Source organism: Haliaeetus albicilla, chromosome 14 (genome assembly GCF_947461875.1).
Source record: "Haliaeetus albicilla chromosome 14, bHalAlb1.1, whole genome shotgun sequence".
In the NCBI taxonomy this organism is placed as follows: Eukaryota; Metazoa; Chordata; class Aves; order Accipitriformes; family Accipitridae; genus Haliaeetus; species Haliaeetus albicilla.
The window spans coordinates 2,220,925-2,237,891 of record NC_091496.1 but is presented as its reverse complement, the minus strand read 5'-3'; the positions used below and the strand labels follow the sequence as shown (position 1 = coordinate 2,237,891).

At 42.7% G+C, this 16,967-nt stretch overlaps 1 protein-coding gene across 5 annotated transcripts in view; it reads left to right on the top strand.

Moving 5' to 3' along the window:
- Nucleotides 1-10,387, top strand: part of LRGUK (leucine rich repeats and guanylate kinase domain containing) — a 53,756-nt gene extending 43,369 nt beyond the window's left edge. For 3 of the 5 annotated variants that reach the window (XM_069801528.1, XM_069801533.1, XM_069801530.1), the window contains 4 exons: nt 3,556-3,663; nt 5,827-5,856; nt 8,994-9,163; nt 9,586-10,387. In XM_069801528.1, coding sequence (XP_069657629.1) covers nt 3,556-3,663; nt 5,827-5,856; nt 8,994-9,163; nt 9,586-9,737 — 460 coding nt within the window. In that variant the 3' untranslated portion in view covers nt 9,738-10,387. The remainder of the gene's footprint in view (nt 1-3,555; nt 3,664-5,826; nt 5,857-8,993; nt 9,164-9,585) is intronic. The other 2 variants (XM_069801529.1, XM_069801531.1) reach the window with 1 other exon arrangement.
- The last annotated feature ends 6,580 nt before the right edge of the window (nt 10,388-16,967 follow it).

The window sequence follows — 16,967 nt, the reverse complement described above, 5'->3', positions numbered from 1 at the left end:
GCAATTAGTTCTGTCTGTTCTGGCCCTGGGGAGATGACACCCTGGAGCAAAGTGGGGTGGATAGAGAGAAGGAACTTCGTTAAAGCAGATTAATTTCAAATTGTATTGGGAAATACAAGAGGAAGGTCCATGCTTGCCATGCTGGATGGAGTTGGTATAGAATGGAACTTTGTTCTGAGGGCATTGCAGGTAACCTGAAGCAAAATAAGACAAGTACTTTAAAAAGTAGATGATTATAATTTCAAAAGTACAAATTTTTGAAATATGCAGGTAATTGATTATGTATATTTTTAGCACATAGAAATACCAGGATGATTATCTAGAAGTTTCTACAATGTCTTGCTTGAATTGAAGATTTTTTTTTTAGCTGTTGGACTAAATTTTAATTTATATGAGTAGCTCCATTAAAGCAGTGATTTATTTGAGGTTTGTATCCTGATTTCTGTGGTTGAAAAGGGCTATCAGTGCAAAGTAGGGCTTTTTGTGTCCAGACATTTTTTGTCATGTGACAAGGAAGAATTCAGTCACTTTAGTATTTCTTCAGTGGCAGTGCTGGCTCATACACACCTGCCCCTTCCTTTTCTTCCACTACCCGCTCTGTGCTGCCACTGGCTCCAATGTCATACAGCTTAGTGATGAATTAGATAAAGGTACAGATCAGGTTTTGCCAAACAAAAAGGTTGTTTTTTCAGCCAGATCAATTTCACTGACTCTCTGAAGAACCACTTGTGCTGGTATTATGCTGAGAGAGGACTGGGAGTGTAAATAGGTGGCTGCAGACCAGAAATCATAGAGGGCAGAGGCAGCTCAGCTTGCTTTTGAGCAGTGCTGCTGCAGAGAATGAGAACTGTAGTTCAGCTAGGAGTGAATCTAAATTCTATGAAATATATGAAACTGATGCCAGAAATTATATATGCAAAAAAGTTCCTGAGGTACTAGATGTTTTGAATTTCTTGTGTATCTGTAAATATTAAAAGATTCTTTAATGCTTTATCTCATCGTTACACATTTTAATCCAGACTGAAATACATTGCTTGATTTTCCTGAGTATGCATTAGAAAATTTTAAAAGTGGTGTCACACAAGAATCTAACCTACTTTATTTATTGCAACCCCGCAGGGTTATCTACATAAATTTAGATTCTTAAATCCAAATTACTGAAAACCTGGCCTCTTTATTTTTTTGCCTGTGGCTGTGTGCAGGTGTAATTAAAGTAATTTTGATGTCTCATTGCCTAATATAATGTATGGGCAACATTTGGTGGTTTGCTCTGAATAATTTCACTAGTTGTCTGTTTGTTTGAGGGTAATAAATAAGGGGTTGAAGTCTCCTTCAGATCAGGCCTTTAGCTAATGATTAACTTCTTGATTTTGTCTAAATGTTGCTGAAAGAACTGGAGTAAGCAAGAGCAGGCATCACTGAGAGGAGAATTTATAACATGCAGTGTTGCTTTTCTGAGTTGGAAGAAATCCGTACACTTTACGGTTTCACTGGAACTCCTTGCCAGAACTGGGAAGAGAGAAAATCCATGGTCTACCTGTGGTTGAGACACTCTCCTCAGGTTGTATTTGCTTGCTGTAAGTGTAAGATTTGCATGCATGTGGTTGCGTGCATGTCTTGCAGACCCTCTTGTCTAGTCAACCTCTGACTTCAATGTAATTTTGCTTTTCAGTTTTAATCTATGCCCCTCTTAATGACAAAACTAGGACATTGTTCTGAACTACATGGATATGCCTTTTCACAGGGTGCTATTTAACTTCTCCAGCCTGTTCTCCTTTTCTTTTTTTCTTTTTTTTTTTTTTTTTTTTTTTTTTCCTAGCTGGGGCATCCTGGTGCAATTTCAATTACACTCTGAGCCTAAACACCTATAATGACAGTACAACGCTTGAGAGGCAATGTAAAGAAGACATTTAGTGCAGAGGTAGAAGGTGAAAAAACATCCCTATAGCACCTTTAAATATGCATATTTTTCTTAGCTTTTGGGCGCGTTGGTTTAAGTTTATCAACTGAGATATAGCTTCTGACGGTGGGTCGCGGGTTCTGAATCCAAACCTTTGCTCCAGGAAGTAGAGTTCATTTTCCTGTGGTGACCCAGTCCTTAGAGGGATGACCTTGAATCCTGTCTTCAGATTTCTGCTTTGACTTACAACCTCCATTGTTAGGCTGTGTATTTCTGTGCTATATATTGAACAGAGTTCTTTGCTGAGAGATTTTTCTCTTCTTTTCTTTTTTAATTTTTTTTATTTCCATGATGTGGATTTACAAGAAATGATTTCTGAGAGCACTCAGCTCTGGGGGCCATTAAAGGAATCAGGCCCTTTCTCCTGTGTAATTGTTTCAGATTTTGATCTGAGCCGATAACAAACAAACACCATTACCAGCCTTGAGAGTGAAGCAATAACAGCTTGAGGCCTTACACTAGGGAAGCTTTATTTATAGGTATTAATAAGAAGAAGAAACTAAAGAAAGGGAAATTTAAAGATGAAGAGTAGAAAACCCTTGCTTGCAATGCACAGTGTATTGGGCTAGGGACTGATTCTGAGGAGGAGTGGGAAAAGCCTCATCACTGAAGTACCAGAAGACCCACAGTGGGGAACAGTCCTGCTTTGGCAAGATAAGGAGGCATGAAAAGACAGTTTGAGATTCCAGCCTCTCTGTTCCCTATGGGAAAGTGGCAGTGGTGTACTTGTTGTCTTAATGGCCTATGGGTGTCATTGAGGGCTTGATGAAGGACTTAACAGTTTGGGGTTTTTTTTCCAAACTGTAGAAGTAAGTCTTCAGAAAAGATATGAACCCTCCTTAAAAACCTAGCTTCTCACATGGAGCAAGAGTTCAGCAGTTGCTACTGCAGTTAAAAATGTTCTTGACAAGCCTCCTAGGGAAACTAGAAAACGGCACACGCAAAAGTTACAGAGGCTCATTGCCCTTAAAAATAAACAGATTCTTTCAGAGTTCAGCTGAGGTGTGTTGGTGGGATTGCTCTGGTACAGGGGGTGGATGTATGGAATCTTTCAAGAGTTATAAGTTCAGCATTTCATTAAGGATCTCTTATATTTGGCAGTCTTCAGTGCTGCATCTCTTTGGTTTTAGCTCTGTGGTTCAAGTCTATAAATAAAGTAGTGTCAACACTGCAGTTACCAGGAACGCTTTTTTTTAGGTGTTATGCATGGCAGTGAAGATGAAACTTCTCACCTTGTTAGTCACAAGTGGTGGGATTAATCTCACCCGATCTTGGGTGTCTTTAATAAAAATGTCTCTATCTGAAAAAGTTGCCATACATTGCTCTGTCTCAGTGGAGAGTGATTCATCCAACCTGCTTTAGATCTCTACTTAAGCTTGAGTTTATTCATACTGTAGCTGCAACTGTTCATCTCCATTGGCTATAAACAGAGCCTGGATTACTACCTACAACTGCTTATTGCTGCTTCTTTCCCACTGGAGATAACGCTCCCCTCCATCTGAACAGGTCTTGTGAACTCACTAAGGACTAATTAAGCTGTCACAGTATATAAATGCATGTAACAAGCACTTTATTTTCTTTTTGTATCATTTTAGGGACCTGGCAGTCACTCCTGCACCGAGCAGCTCCCATCAACAACTACTAGAACCAACAATACACACTTCCCAAGACAAGAGCTTCCCCCTGACTAACCCAGAGAGCCGGTGAGTTCAGTTTCTGAGACAGCAGGTCATCACTGGGTGGAATGAAGGTTAATGCTGCAAGATCTGAAACCATTTCCCAAGCAAATGCAGTTGTCTCATCTGTTACACCAACAGCCTTATTAAACACATGTTGCTGCAGCATAAAACAAAGTCTTCTCGTTCATGGGAATGGTTTCATTAAGACATCATAATTCACATACATAGAGAGGGAATTTCAAGAGCTTTCTATCAAGAAGATGTTTGAAGGGAAAAAGATGCTGAAAGAAACTTGGTCCAGGTATAGAAAAGCAGAACTTGAGTGATAACTATTGGTTTTTTAAACAAATTTACCAGATATTGCTGTCAGAATTATTTTTCATTCTCTCTTTAGAGGATTACCATAGTTACTGTTGAATACCATTTGGGAGGCTCTGGGTGATATCAGGATGTTCAAATTCATATCTCATCCATGAGACAGCAGACTCCACCAGGATAGCTCTGTAGTGCCTTTACCTTCTCTTAGTATCTATCTCAGCCATTGCTGCTATGCTTCATATCTTGTCCAGCATCTCTGCTCATGAGTGATGAACATCCTCATTTATTTGTACCACAGCGAAACAGGCTCTGAGGTATGGGAGGGAGACAACGCCTATCTCATTTAAAGCTTGTATAGAGAAGAAGATAGAAGAAGATTTGAAGAGGCTACATCTTCAGTGTCTTTTAGGCCTTCAGCTATGAAGTGGGCTATATTTTCCTGACTTGCTCTGCATGTCCGCATTGCCTCTTACAAGATGGCTGTGACTTACTCTAATGGTCCTGTTCTATAAGTACATCTGAGCTCTGGCTGCCAACAAGCCTGTCTGCTGTTGTGGCAAGTGACATTGCGGCCTTTCTATGCAGTATCCTTGATAAGCTTCTTTTTCCCCTCTTCTGGCCATCTGTTGTGATCTCATGCCCAGATGGGATACACAGAAGCGGACGGATGCCACACAGCATGACCTAGTGAAGCATAACACGCCAGATCCCCCATCCTCACTAGGAAATAGGTGTGTGCTTGTAGCCACGCTCTGCTCACCCTTTGGAACCTACCACAAAGCTCATCTGAAAGCTGCAACTTCGAGTGAGCTGATGTCTATGCCGTATGGCTGTTGGTAAACTTGAATTTGATCGTGGGTTCAATCCCATGTCTGGTATCTTGTTCTCATTCCGTACAAACCGAGGTACCTTTCGTGCTGTATTTAAACATACCATACCATGTATTTTTCACCTATATGTTTTCACATCTTTTAAAAATCACTGTTAAATAACCTCCTAAACACACATTAGGCAGCTTTTCATGTTAAGTCAGACCGATGAGAAATGCTGAGCATCTTTATAAGATTTCAACCCTTTCACTTCATTCCTCATCTATTAAGCAGAATTCTTAGCTAAACTTGCTGTTGAAAAAAAATCTCAGCATTCCTTTTATATCCTAGAGAGACTGCCAGTTCCCTCTATGTGATGTACTACCTGCCACTGTAATTACAAGTAGTTAATTAGCATGCTGTAAAAAGGTTGAAGCCGTAGGCCTCTGCAGATTCATTTGTCCTGAGTATTTGTGCCATGGTGGAGTGTGCTGAAAGGGGAACAGAGTGAGTGTATGAGAGAAACTGAGCGCGTAATAGGTTGCAGAGGGATTATGCATCATCTGTCCTTACCAGTAAGAGGCAAGACCTGTAACTCAAATGAATGTGAAGCTATGATGAGTTGTAAAGGTCTTACCCTTCACATATGGGAATAAATATGTCTTTCCGCTCCACCACATTTTGGTGTTTTGACTTTAGCAGTGTTTTCACTTAGCACTCTTAATAACGCAGTGGGAAAACAACTGTGAGGAGAGAAAAAGCAAACTGCTAATCTGATTCATTTTCTGTGCATGCATCATGGCCTACAGCAAAATTGTATAGAGTCATGTTGTCAAATCCTTTTCCAAGGGAAATATGGAAAGTTTGGAAGAAATTTGCTTATAGGTGTGATTGATGGAAATGCTATTGTGTAGATGCATTTGAAATATTGGTGAGAAAAATCCCACATTTCTGAAGTATTATAGTAAAGCCTGTAGTGATTTTGTTTGAATATTGAGGTGTTTTAATATTTTCTTTTTCTTTCTCTCCAATTTTATGCTTTCAACATTTGGCATGGAAGAAAGAATAAACTAAAAAAAGCCATCAAGGGGTAAGAGCATGAATGTATTGACCTCCAGGCAGAGTTAATGAAGGAAATACAGTTTTCCAAGATCAGGGACTGCCAATTAGTCTGATATCTCACTGGGCAAAAGGTGTCCAGGTCCCAAACTTTTTGCATTGTTTCTCAAATCTAGCAGTTTTTAAGCTTGAGCTGCGGTGGAAACAGCATCATTATTCTTCAGGTCACTAATACTTGGTGGATTCAAGTTCTGCAGTTGTTCTGTTACTTCTGCTCTACAAGTAAAATAGATGATCCCGATTGCATTTACTCAAAAGTGAAAATTAAAGGGTTTGTTTGGAGGTCTGCCCACTGACCTGCAGTTTTCAGCAGGACAGTTTCTAATTACGTCCATGGCTTCTTTTCATTGCTAAGACCATAGGTCTTCTCCTTGGACATAACCTATGATGACCTAGTCTTTCCTGATTTCACAAAAGAAAACACCATGTTAGTTTCCATGGTCTTTTGAAGTCTTCTGCTGGAGGCTGAACTCTCCCACACATGAAAGTGTGGATTTTTTTTGCCTGAGGTTCCATTTGTTTTCACTCACAGGCTTAAACAATTTATCATTGCCTTTGGTGAGTAGCAGTCCTTTAGGGCAATCTATCTTACAACTGTACTTTAAAGGGCTGCTACTCACCACAGGCAATGATAAATTTTTAGGTCCCTGTCTGCTGTATTTCATTACTCACTTTTACCAGTAGCAGTGTTTGTAAGGATATTGAAATGATGTGGTTACAAGGGGAGGAGAAGAGAAGAGAGGAGGGGCAAAATATACTGAGTTGGAGAGTAGAAACTTAACTTCTTAATCTGTTACTGTACCTTCGTTATTTGCCAGTTTGAGGGTGGAGTAAACCTCACCTACCATTGACCAGTGCATTTAACAAAGAACTGTCTGAAATATTTAATTGCACATCCCCATTCCTGCCAAACACAATCAAATGAAAAATACCCATCAACTGAAATATTATGATATCATGTGCAGTGATATATGTTAGGGTTTGTCAGTCCAGTGCAGCCATAATCTAAATAGTATCTATAGCAGTCCAGTGCTTTATTCCTCAACTCATTACTAACACATTTTGTATCTAGTGCACACAGAATCCATTTATCTCATTACTCCATGGGGTGATACTGGTTTTTTTTAAGCTTCCTATTTTTCATTTCTTTTCCATTTAGCTGACTGGGAAGTTTTACTAGAGGGAAAACTTTAAAGTCAGGACACATGCCTGCTTCACCTATAATAGTTCTCTGTTCTGTGCTAAGGCTGTCAGGGAAGGACAAAAGATAAGTTATCCAAACTCATTTACAGGTCACCTGGCAAAAGCACAGAGAAGAGGTAGGCTTTCAGCTCCTGTGCCCAACCACTCCCAAATACCTTGGACATCTAGATGGTAGAGACCTCATAAGCTCTAGTTTTCCACTTATTTTTGATGTTATTCTCATTGAGTATTTTTACAAGAACCCTTAATTAAATTAAATATTTCCTGTGATGCTTGTACTAGAAAAGCCTGGGTGCCTGCTTTCCCTTTACACCCTGCTGAGTGGTATGTAAATTATTTCCCACAGTTTACTTTGTCTTCTGCCTTTTAAGAAAGGGAAAGCTGGGGAGAAGGGCAATGAAGATTTTTTGTTGAGCACCTTAGAATGCTGGATTTTAACATAGTACATTCATGTAGTTGCAGCTAGAGATCCACAGAGGGTTAATTCTAACTATATGATACCTATTTTTAGCCTTTATTTGTAGGCAAATGTGTGACTATGTTCTCTGAAGCAAAAGCAGTAGTCAGCCTTTTAGAAATTGGAATAGATGTTGTTGAAGAGTCCAAGCTGCTGTTTATACTGAGCCTGAATTTACTACTCCTAGTAATTTCTTATCCCTACCACAGTTATGTGTGATGTGTATTACAGGCAGTTAAAATGAGATTATGACTAGGGTTAAACACTTGGCTAGAGCATTCAGTGTTTGATGAGCAACCCTGGATGTAGTGGACCTCAGAGGAAGACGCAAGCACTCAGTACATTACAGGATATAATATTCCTTTACCTTGAAGGAAATGGCAAAATTCTCATAGACTTCCACAGTACATCTAGTGACAAGATAATTACCTGTTTCTTATGGGAGTACCACACTGTTTTATCTCATTATTCGTGATCCCTTCTTTTTATTGTATGGATTTATTAAAACACCACTGAAATACTTACTTTCTTTTCCCCAGAACACTGTAATCACAGTATTCTTGCAAGCTAAAATGCTCCTTGCAAGAATTACAGGATGAAATTCTTTTGGCCTGCACCATGGATAAGGTCAGGGTGGATAATCTTTGAACTTCCTTCCAGATTCATAAATCTATGAATCGGTTTCTCTCACCTAGACTAGAACAGTCCTTTCTGTATGAAGAGAGACATTATGAAATGTCTTAAGCATTGCACCAGAAATGTATTACAGTTTTGCATTAAATAGGTAGTTATTGATCTCTCCATATCAATCAAGGCCTTTTCCTTACTTTTCTTGAAGTAAATTGATAGTATATAGACGGAAATTGGAAGCCTTTATCAGAACAAGCTACAACATGGTTGTTATCATTTTCAGGGTCTCAGACCACTCAGGCTTTGGCTTTGACTAGATTTTCCGCAAGAGACGTAACAGGTCAGAGGTGCCTTGGGTACTACTCACTGGTAAATGGCTGCTCATGGTCTGTGTTGTCACTGGGGTACTACAAAAACACTTCTTTTCAAGGCGATTCCTGTTTTCTTTTACTCACCAAGAGAGAACATTGTCTGCAGTGCTGTACCACAGATTTGAAAACAAGGAGCTCTGAGTTCTGATCTCAGATCTGAAGCTGATGCACTGTGTGGCATGAACCTCTTTATTGAACCTGTCTGTGTGAGTGATTAATTAAATCAATAAAGGAAAATTGAGAGAGGTAGTAGTTGTGTTTGCTAGCACTAGAAATTTTGAAAGAATTGTAATGTGTGAAAAAGCTTTGTGTAACTGATAAGTACTGGATTTCTTTCTGACTTACTTTGACTGAGTTGTGTGACTGCAACATCAGTAATACTGTCAGACCTGGTGCATATGCTTTTTTTATTGCTATTTTAAAGCATGAATCATTTTCCTCTCTCAGCTCCAGAGAATCTGGTCCTGCTAGTGGACAATTTCTAATCTCAGCTGGTACACATGCTGCTGAAGGTCTACCGGTTCAGACCCCTGTTCCCCATGCTCACCTTACTGAAGAAGCCAAAGCTGAACATCAAGATCCAAGAGGAGCTGAAAATAGAGTGGATAGATTGAAAGGTTTGAACCATATTCCAGTGTAACTGTTTTGCTCAGGCTGTGTGTCTTACTGTAATTATAGTAGCTTTATTTGGGTGACAGGGCAGCTTATTCGTGCTGCTGGTAATGACACTCTTATAAGCCGCAATGTTAAGATCTGGCAGAATCATTACAGTGTGAATGCAACATACTCAATACAGCAGCTTTCTCTCAATGAACTTTTGGAGAAGTTAAAAATAGTGACTGCTTAGGCATAAAGTTGCTCTTCCATATATGTATGAGGTAGAACAGTCATTAGATGATTACCTGAAGATATTACTCTTCTCCCACCCCTCCCCAAAACACTGGGTTTTCAGCTGCAGATATGCGTTGTGGTAAATTTTGACTTTTCATTGAAATAAACACCCCCTTAGTGCTTCTTCACTTATTTATAATTTCTGCAGAGACTGAGCTCCTGAGTGACAATCTTCAAAGAAAAAACAGCAAGTCCAAGACTGGTTCTTCTCATGTGCCTCAGCTCATCGAGTGGCCAGGTTCTCACTCCAAACCTGTCCTCCCTCCAATCCCATCTGGGCGGAAGAGGACCAACCCTTGATGGCCACTACTAACCAAGTCTTTCTCATGATGACACTGAATCTTTCTGTCTAACAGGAACACTGATTTTGATACATTTCTCTTCAACAAAGCAAAGTCTATTGAATATTATTTCTAAATCCATTTCTGATTAACTCTCCCCCCAAAAGTTATTTATTTATAACTTTATTAAAAAGTAATTTCTATATTTCCCAAAGCTAGAAATTATTTCCCCAGGCAGTCTCAGCTGGGAAATGGTGTAGATTTTTTTCCTAACAGCCACATGACCATATCTTCCATTAATTTCTCTCTTTCCTACCCCTCCTATATTATAGATTTAATTGAGGTGTGGAAGCATCAGAGCCTCTGATAATATTGTCTATATTGTAGCACTAGTGAATTATTTTGAAGAGGGATTTTGTGAAATATTCAGAGTTAAGTTGGGAGAGAAAACTAGTTCCAAGTTGGTTTTTTTTTTAATAAAGTGTGGTTTTTTGAAGGGATGAGACATAATTCTTTGATTTGCAAGTGTATTTAAACAACCTAGTAAGGAGTCATCAGAAAAATTAGCACAATTTTTGAGAACTAGCGGAAGCTGTAAGTAGTATATGAAGATTTGTTTTTCTGTATGTGGAGCAGAGCTCTGACAAGTAAATAAAACTCTTGAGTTAATGCTTGTCCTGATTAATTTTCATTACCATCTACTTCCAGAACAGATAGCAGGGCCCCTTTGCCCAAGCAGCTTCCCCCAAGGAGGGGCATTTGCTATTTGCATTATAGCGTGGGTCCTCAGAGGTCTTTGCATGCACAGAAGAAGATGTGACTTGTTGCCGCAGTGTGGAGTCATGTCCGTGGAAGAACTGTGGTTTACCTCACCATGCATGTTCGCAATGTGGCCAAGGTTTTTTGTTGATTAAATAGGATGAACTGAACTAAGCCACACAGCTCATGGTGAGTAATGGATAGATTCAGATAGCCTGACCTTAAATTCCAGTGAAGCCTGTAAAAGAACTCAGCTTTTTATTAAGCAGTTTCCTTTCCATATAGCAGCTGGCTGTGTCCTCAAGCTGAAGAACAACAGCTCTTCCAAGGCACCAGTTTTTTATCATTGATTTTGGCAGAACAAAAAGCAAGGCTGCTCCGTAGCCTGGGTTCAGGAGGAGTTCAGGCAGCCGAAGCCGCAGTTTCAACCTTAGTGAGTTTTTCTGCCAAGCCAGTTCAGCGAGGTGGGTACCTGACTGCCACTGAATAACTACCTAACCTCCACAGTTTCTTCAGCAAATCCCACAGGGCTCTCCACGGCTGTTTTGCCTCTATAAATATCTTTGCAGAAGCTGGTCTGGCTGTTACAGCTGGCTGCATGGTTGATTGACATGGATACTGATGAGTGTATCAGTTTTCGCTGTTTTACAGGCGGTAGTAGTTTTGCTAGTGTCGTGGTTAATGAATACGTACAAGGTACCTCATGGTTTGTACATAGCAGGGCTAGGGGTGATCACACCTCCTTGCTTAAATGGGGAAGGTAGTATAGGCCTCTGCTCTGCATTGCAGTCTGGGTACATGCATATGTCTGGAAAATAAGGGCAGTGGGTGTTGGGTTATACCCCAGTCAAGTCAGTGTCTCTTTCCTTTTGCTTCCATTCCTGCCCAGTTCTCCAAGCCAAGACCACTTCCACATTCAGCCCCAGCTCTCCACTCTTCCCTTGGAGCGGTTACTCCCTTGTGCATAAAACAGAACAGAACATGACAAATTATCCCTGAATTGTACTGAATTTCCTCTGCTTGAAGTGTGCAATCCTGCAAAAGCCTTGTACATCTTAAGTGAGTGAGCACAGTGATTCAAACCACTCATATTTACAGGAACAGTCTTAAATGTTAAGCTCCCCAGTGCAGGAATTGTATTTGTATTTTGATTATATAGAGCTGAGCTGAGTACAGGTGGTGTATAAATATGTTACTATTATTTCCCAGCTGTAAAAAGAAATCATTTGTTCTTCTGTGATCAGGGTATTGGTTCGCTTACTTGCATTTGTATCAGACAGTAACATTTGAAGAGAATCTCCTATTTTGCAATCAGTTCTTGGGCCCTGAGCTTTCAAATACTTCCAAGTGTGGCATGTTCAGTGGGGTTACACGTGTGGTCCAGGGAATAAGGACCTTGCATGGAAGTAGGACATGGGATTTTAAAAATACCAGGCAGAAGCTGATTTTGCTGAAGTAAATTCAGCAAAATATTCAGTTTCTTGCCTTTCCTCCCTAAGCTTTTACTGCCATACACTCTCACTTGCTCTCTTCCCACTCCCCAGCAGACCACAGATCGAATTGCTAACCTGATTTACGAGGTTCCCCAAAATAACTGCATTATGCTGACCTGCCCTTTGTCTACTGCACCCCGAAGCTTGGAACATCTGGCCACGTTTGAAGGCAGAAGTGCTGTTGGATTGCCGATATGTAATATTTACATTTCATTTAGCAGATTGTGAAGCTTTGCAGTTCGTTGTTTTTAGTTTAGAGCGTTTATTTTTGGCTGAAAGTACAGAACTTGTAAGTTGGTGCCTATATATTTATAGACTGGCAGATAAAAGCAGGGCTGTTTCAGGGAACTCTGTTTTTATTGGCAGGAAGCGTGTTTGGATTACAGCAGAGTAACACCTTAAGTTAGTCATAGTCAAACAAGTCTCGGAGTCTTGAGTTTTACAGAGGGGAGTATAACAAGCTGTTTAATTTCCCTTTTTTAAATTAAACATTCAACGTTCAATAAAATCAGTAACTGTGGTTGCTGCCTTGTGAATGCAAATGGCTTTACCAGCCGGAGGATGTAGCTGTGTGCTTATCACACGTGCTGTGTCCTAGCCCTGTGTTACACATCAGTAAATCAAGGCAGAGAGACATTCCAATGATTCGTGTTATCATCTCATGCGGTTTTTTTACGGGAACTGGGTCAGAACCCAGGAGTCCTACGTCTCTGCTCGCATGCTGGGTCTTTGAGGTGAAGCTGAGAAGACTGTGCTTATGCACAAGTGTTTCGGGAAGTCAAGGGCAACTGTTTTATCCTGATTCCTCCCCCCAGGCCAGTAGGAACGTGGTAGGAGTTACAACACAGATGCTGTAGGACAAGGAGCTGCTGAATTAAGGAATGATGGGTTTGTTAGAAATAAGGGGACAGTGTTTTAATACAAACCTGTGCCTGAAGGAGAGGATATGAAGTTTGCTAGCTAAAAGTTTGATGCACAGCTCAGTGAAGACTTCCAGGGGCTGCAGAATAGGTCCATAAATAGCTGCTCCTGCAAATCTGCTGAGCGTGTAGAGTGCTGAAGGCCAAGATGCTCCACGGATGATCACAGAGTGCACAGGCAGCCAGGGCAACCTGCTACCGGCTCAATAGAAGATGAGAGCAGCAGATACATGGCCGCTCACATTCTCCAGCACCCGCTCCCCAAATTAGTAGCTGTATTAAAAAAAAAAAAAAAAAAAAAAAAAAGGCTGCAAAATGGTTTGGTTTCATACTCTGACCTTCATCTCCCTGCCTCCGTCCTCCACTAAACGCACTGATACGGGCCCTAGAAACCCTAGAAGCTGGAAACCACTGGCAGAGGTTTGACTTGCTGGCGAAACCACTGCAAGAACAGCTACACCTTTTTATTTTATTTTTTAAAACATGTTCTAGAAACAAATGGGACTAGTTTCCAGTATTTTTCTGCAGAGCATGCACATCAATTTCTAAAACTACCTTCCTGAAGCACCATGTCATGTCCCAGCATTGTCTGGCTGCCCAGCTACCTCTGCCTGCTCCCTCGGGAGCTTGTCTAATTGAATATGCTGTATAATATGCTGCTAATTTGGCAGCTGTCAAAATGAATTATAATTTTTTTTAACAGTGCTGTGCTGGGGGCAAGGACAGTTGCTGCTCAGTGTGATTACACCAACTGCCCGTGTTTCTCTTTACATCCCTAACTCAAGGGAGACCTGGTGAAGGGCTTGAAGAAGACCCATCGGATCTTTCCCTGGTCTTACCCCGCACTTCTAGTGTAGCTTCAACAGCTCCAGCTCTGAAAACTGCTTTGCCAGTCCATTTACCAGTTGTTACTTCCATCGCCAGCTGCGTTTGGAGTCACTTACCCTCTCCCCATGGTCCGCAGGGCTGGAGCTCAAACAAGTGTCCCTTGGTACAGAGTCAGCCCCTGGGGTGCTCAGCGCTGCAGACCCTGCGTAAGCTCTCCACTAAATCTTGCTTCTTGGACATACCCTTTCGGTAACCCTAACAAAATATTTCAAGCTTCTGAGATATTTTCTTCTGCCTCCTGTAAGGTGGAGCGAGGGGAACCCTTGTAGCTGAGGCTGAATTTCATTTTCCTGCGGGGAGGACGAGGAGGAGGCAGCTCCTACATTCTTATCATTCGTGCTTTTCCCTGCTCATACCTCAGAGCAAGTAGGAGCACGAAGGTGTAAATCAATGTCCATCAGGGACCATGAAGGCTCCACAGTGAAAAATCCCCTATGCTGAGGGTCCTTCCAGAGAGGAGATCTCTGGAGACCCACATCTCCATTCCCCCGTGCTTTTCTGGCTGGTAACAGCACAGAGGCTCACAGCAGTTAGCCCCTGCCTGGAGCGGATGGAGTGGCATCATAAATCCTCCAGCAGGAGAAGGATGGTTTCCCCTATGTTGGAGACTATGTGGGGTTCAAAAGGAGCCAGGATTGGTATTCCTTGCACTAATCCCGTGCTTTGGGGCTTCCATTAGTCAACTGCGGGGACTAGGAAGGACCATGTTCCTCTCCTCCCCTTATCTGACCCGATATTTAGTTGACTCCCAGTGTTGCTCTCCACCTTCCTCCAAGGCAGGGCATGATGCAGCACTCCCCACGCCAACTGTGATTGCACCCAGCTGATACGATCTCAGGCCACCTGAAACACAGCTAGTGTGCGGCTGCGCACCTTCACCACCAGCCAGACTCGACGAGCTGGGCTGTCTTCCAGGCTCTCAGAATGGAGATCTACCAACAAGCCAGCAGCCTTGGCGGATGGAGGGGATTGGGGTATTTCTTCCTCTTCTCAAGGGTTGAAGCAGCCACCAGCACAGCAGGAATGATGCTCCAGGGACTGCTTTCTCCCCCCCTGTCCTGATGGAAGACACCTCTGCTTTTTTTAGGTCCTTCTGCAATGCCCCCTTTCTCTGCAGCAGTTCAAGCATCACCGCTGTGTCATGCTTTGGGCAGCATCTGCTTTTAGCCCTCTGAAGAGGGGACCAAGCTACAAGCCCAGGGGCTGTTTCCACCCGTGCAATTTTGACCACCCAGGGTCTTTCTGGCAGCCCAAAGCAGGGATAACCCCTCATCTTCGCATGCAAGACCACCGGCATCTTCCCAGCAGAGCCGATGTCGCCTCCCCCTCCCCTGGCTGGTCCCCAGCACCTCCTGCTTGTGAAATGGGGCCATGATGCTCCCTGCTTTCCCTTCTCCCTCTCAGGCTGGAAAGGGGTAAATTAACTGTCCCCTTCCTCTGTGCTGAGGTCCTTTGGTCAAGGCATGGTCGGTGCATCCATCTTCCAGCTGCTCAGTGAGAGAGGGAGGGCGAAGGGTGAAAGCTGGCTGGTTATAACTGTATGGAAGTGGAAAAATAATAATAAATGCTAAAAATTTCCAGCAAACTTTGGAGAGCTGTCAAAGAAGGAAGGGTGCCAGCAGAGACCTGTGAGCCTGGGCCACGCTGGAGGCAAAAAAAATGGTTCTATATCCTCTGAGCGCTTCCCCTCCCAAATTTCCCCTGTCAATAAATCTCACCTTCTTGCCCTCTTGGGCTCCAGCTGCTGATTTATGATTGCTATAATGAAAGACACTGAACAGAAATGAACTGTGTGGCTCCAAGTGATTTACAGAGACATCTTTATCCCTCTCCTGCCCCTTTCATTTAATTTAGTGGCGGGAGCAAGTTTTTTACACCTTGGAAGTGACAAGGATTTCATCGTGTTTCCCAAAGGAGTTCAAGGCTTTCCCTCTCACTTCAATAAAAAAAATATCCCTTGTTTCTCTCCAACCCACCATGGCGAGCCAGGCTGTGACGTGCCAAGGAAAGATTGAAAGCATTCATATAATCATAGAATCATTGAACGGTTTGGGTTGGAAGGGACCTTTAAAGGTCATCTAGTCCAACACCCCTGCCATAAGCAGGGACATCTTCAACTAGATCAGGTTGCTCAGAGCCCCGTCCAACCTGACCTTGAATGTTTCCAGGGATGGGGCATCTACCACCGCTCTGGGCAACCTGTTCCAGTGTTTCACCACCCTCATCATAATAAATTTCTTCCTTATATCTAGTCTAAATCTACCCTCTTTTAGTTTAAGACTGTTACCCCTTGTCCTGTCACTACATGCCCTTGTAAAAAGTCCCTCTCTGGCTTTCCTATAAGCCCCCTTTAGGTACTGGAAGGCTGCTATAAGGTGTCCCCAGAGCCTTCTCCAGGCTGAACAACCCCAGCTCTCTCAGCCTGTCCTCATAGGAGAGGTGCTCCAGCCCCCTGATCATCTTTGTGGTCCTCCTCTGGACTCGCTCCATGGTCCATGGGGATCGAGAGCTCTTGCGCTCTGTGGAAAGCATCCCTAAAGATCTGCCAGCTCTGTTCTGCTCTCTTGGCCCTGAGGGCAGTTTCCCAGGGGGTCCCATTGACTAACTCCTTGAACAGCTGGAATTTTGCTTTCTTAAAATTCAGGGTCCTGCCTGACCCATATCCCTCAGGACTGCAAACTCCACCAGTGCATGATCACCGCAGCCCAGGCTGCCTCCAATCTTGACATCACCAATTACCTCACTTGCGTTGATGACCATCAGGTCCCGTATCGCATCGCCTCTGGTAGGGCTATTACCTGACTTAAGAATTGATCCTCAGTGCATCCCAGGAGTCTCCGGGATCGCCTACAGCTCGCCGTGCTACTTTTCCAGCACGTACCGGGGTGGCTGAAGTCCCCCAGCAGGACGAGAGCCTGTGAGCGTGACGTCTCCTGTAGCTGGGGTAAGAAAACTTTGTCAATAGGCTCCCCTCGATCGGGCAGCCTGTAGTAGACACCAACCACAAGGTTCCCTTTGTTGCCCCGGTCTCTGATTCCTACCCATAAGCTTTCAACCAGCTCGTGGCTATTTTTCAGAGACAGCTCTTCACAATCGATCCATTTCTTGATGTAGAGGGCAACCCCCCCGCCCCTCCTTCCTCACCTGTCCCACCTGAACATCCTGAAGCCATTGACAGCCATGCTCCAG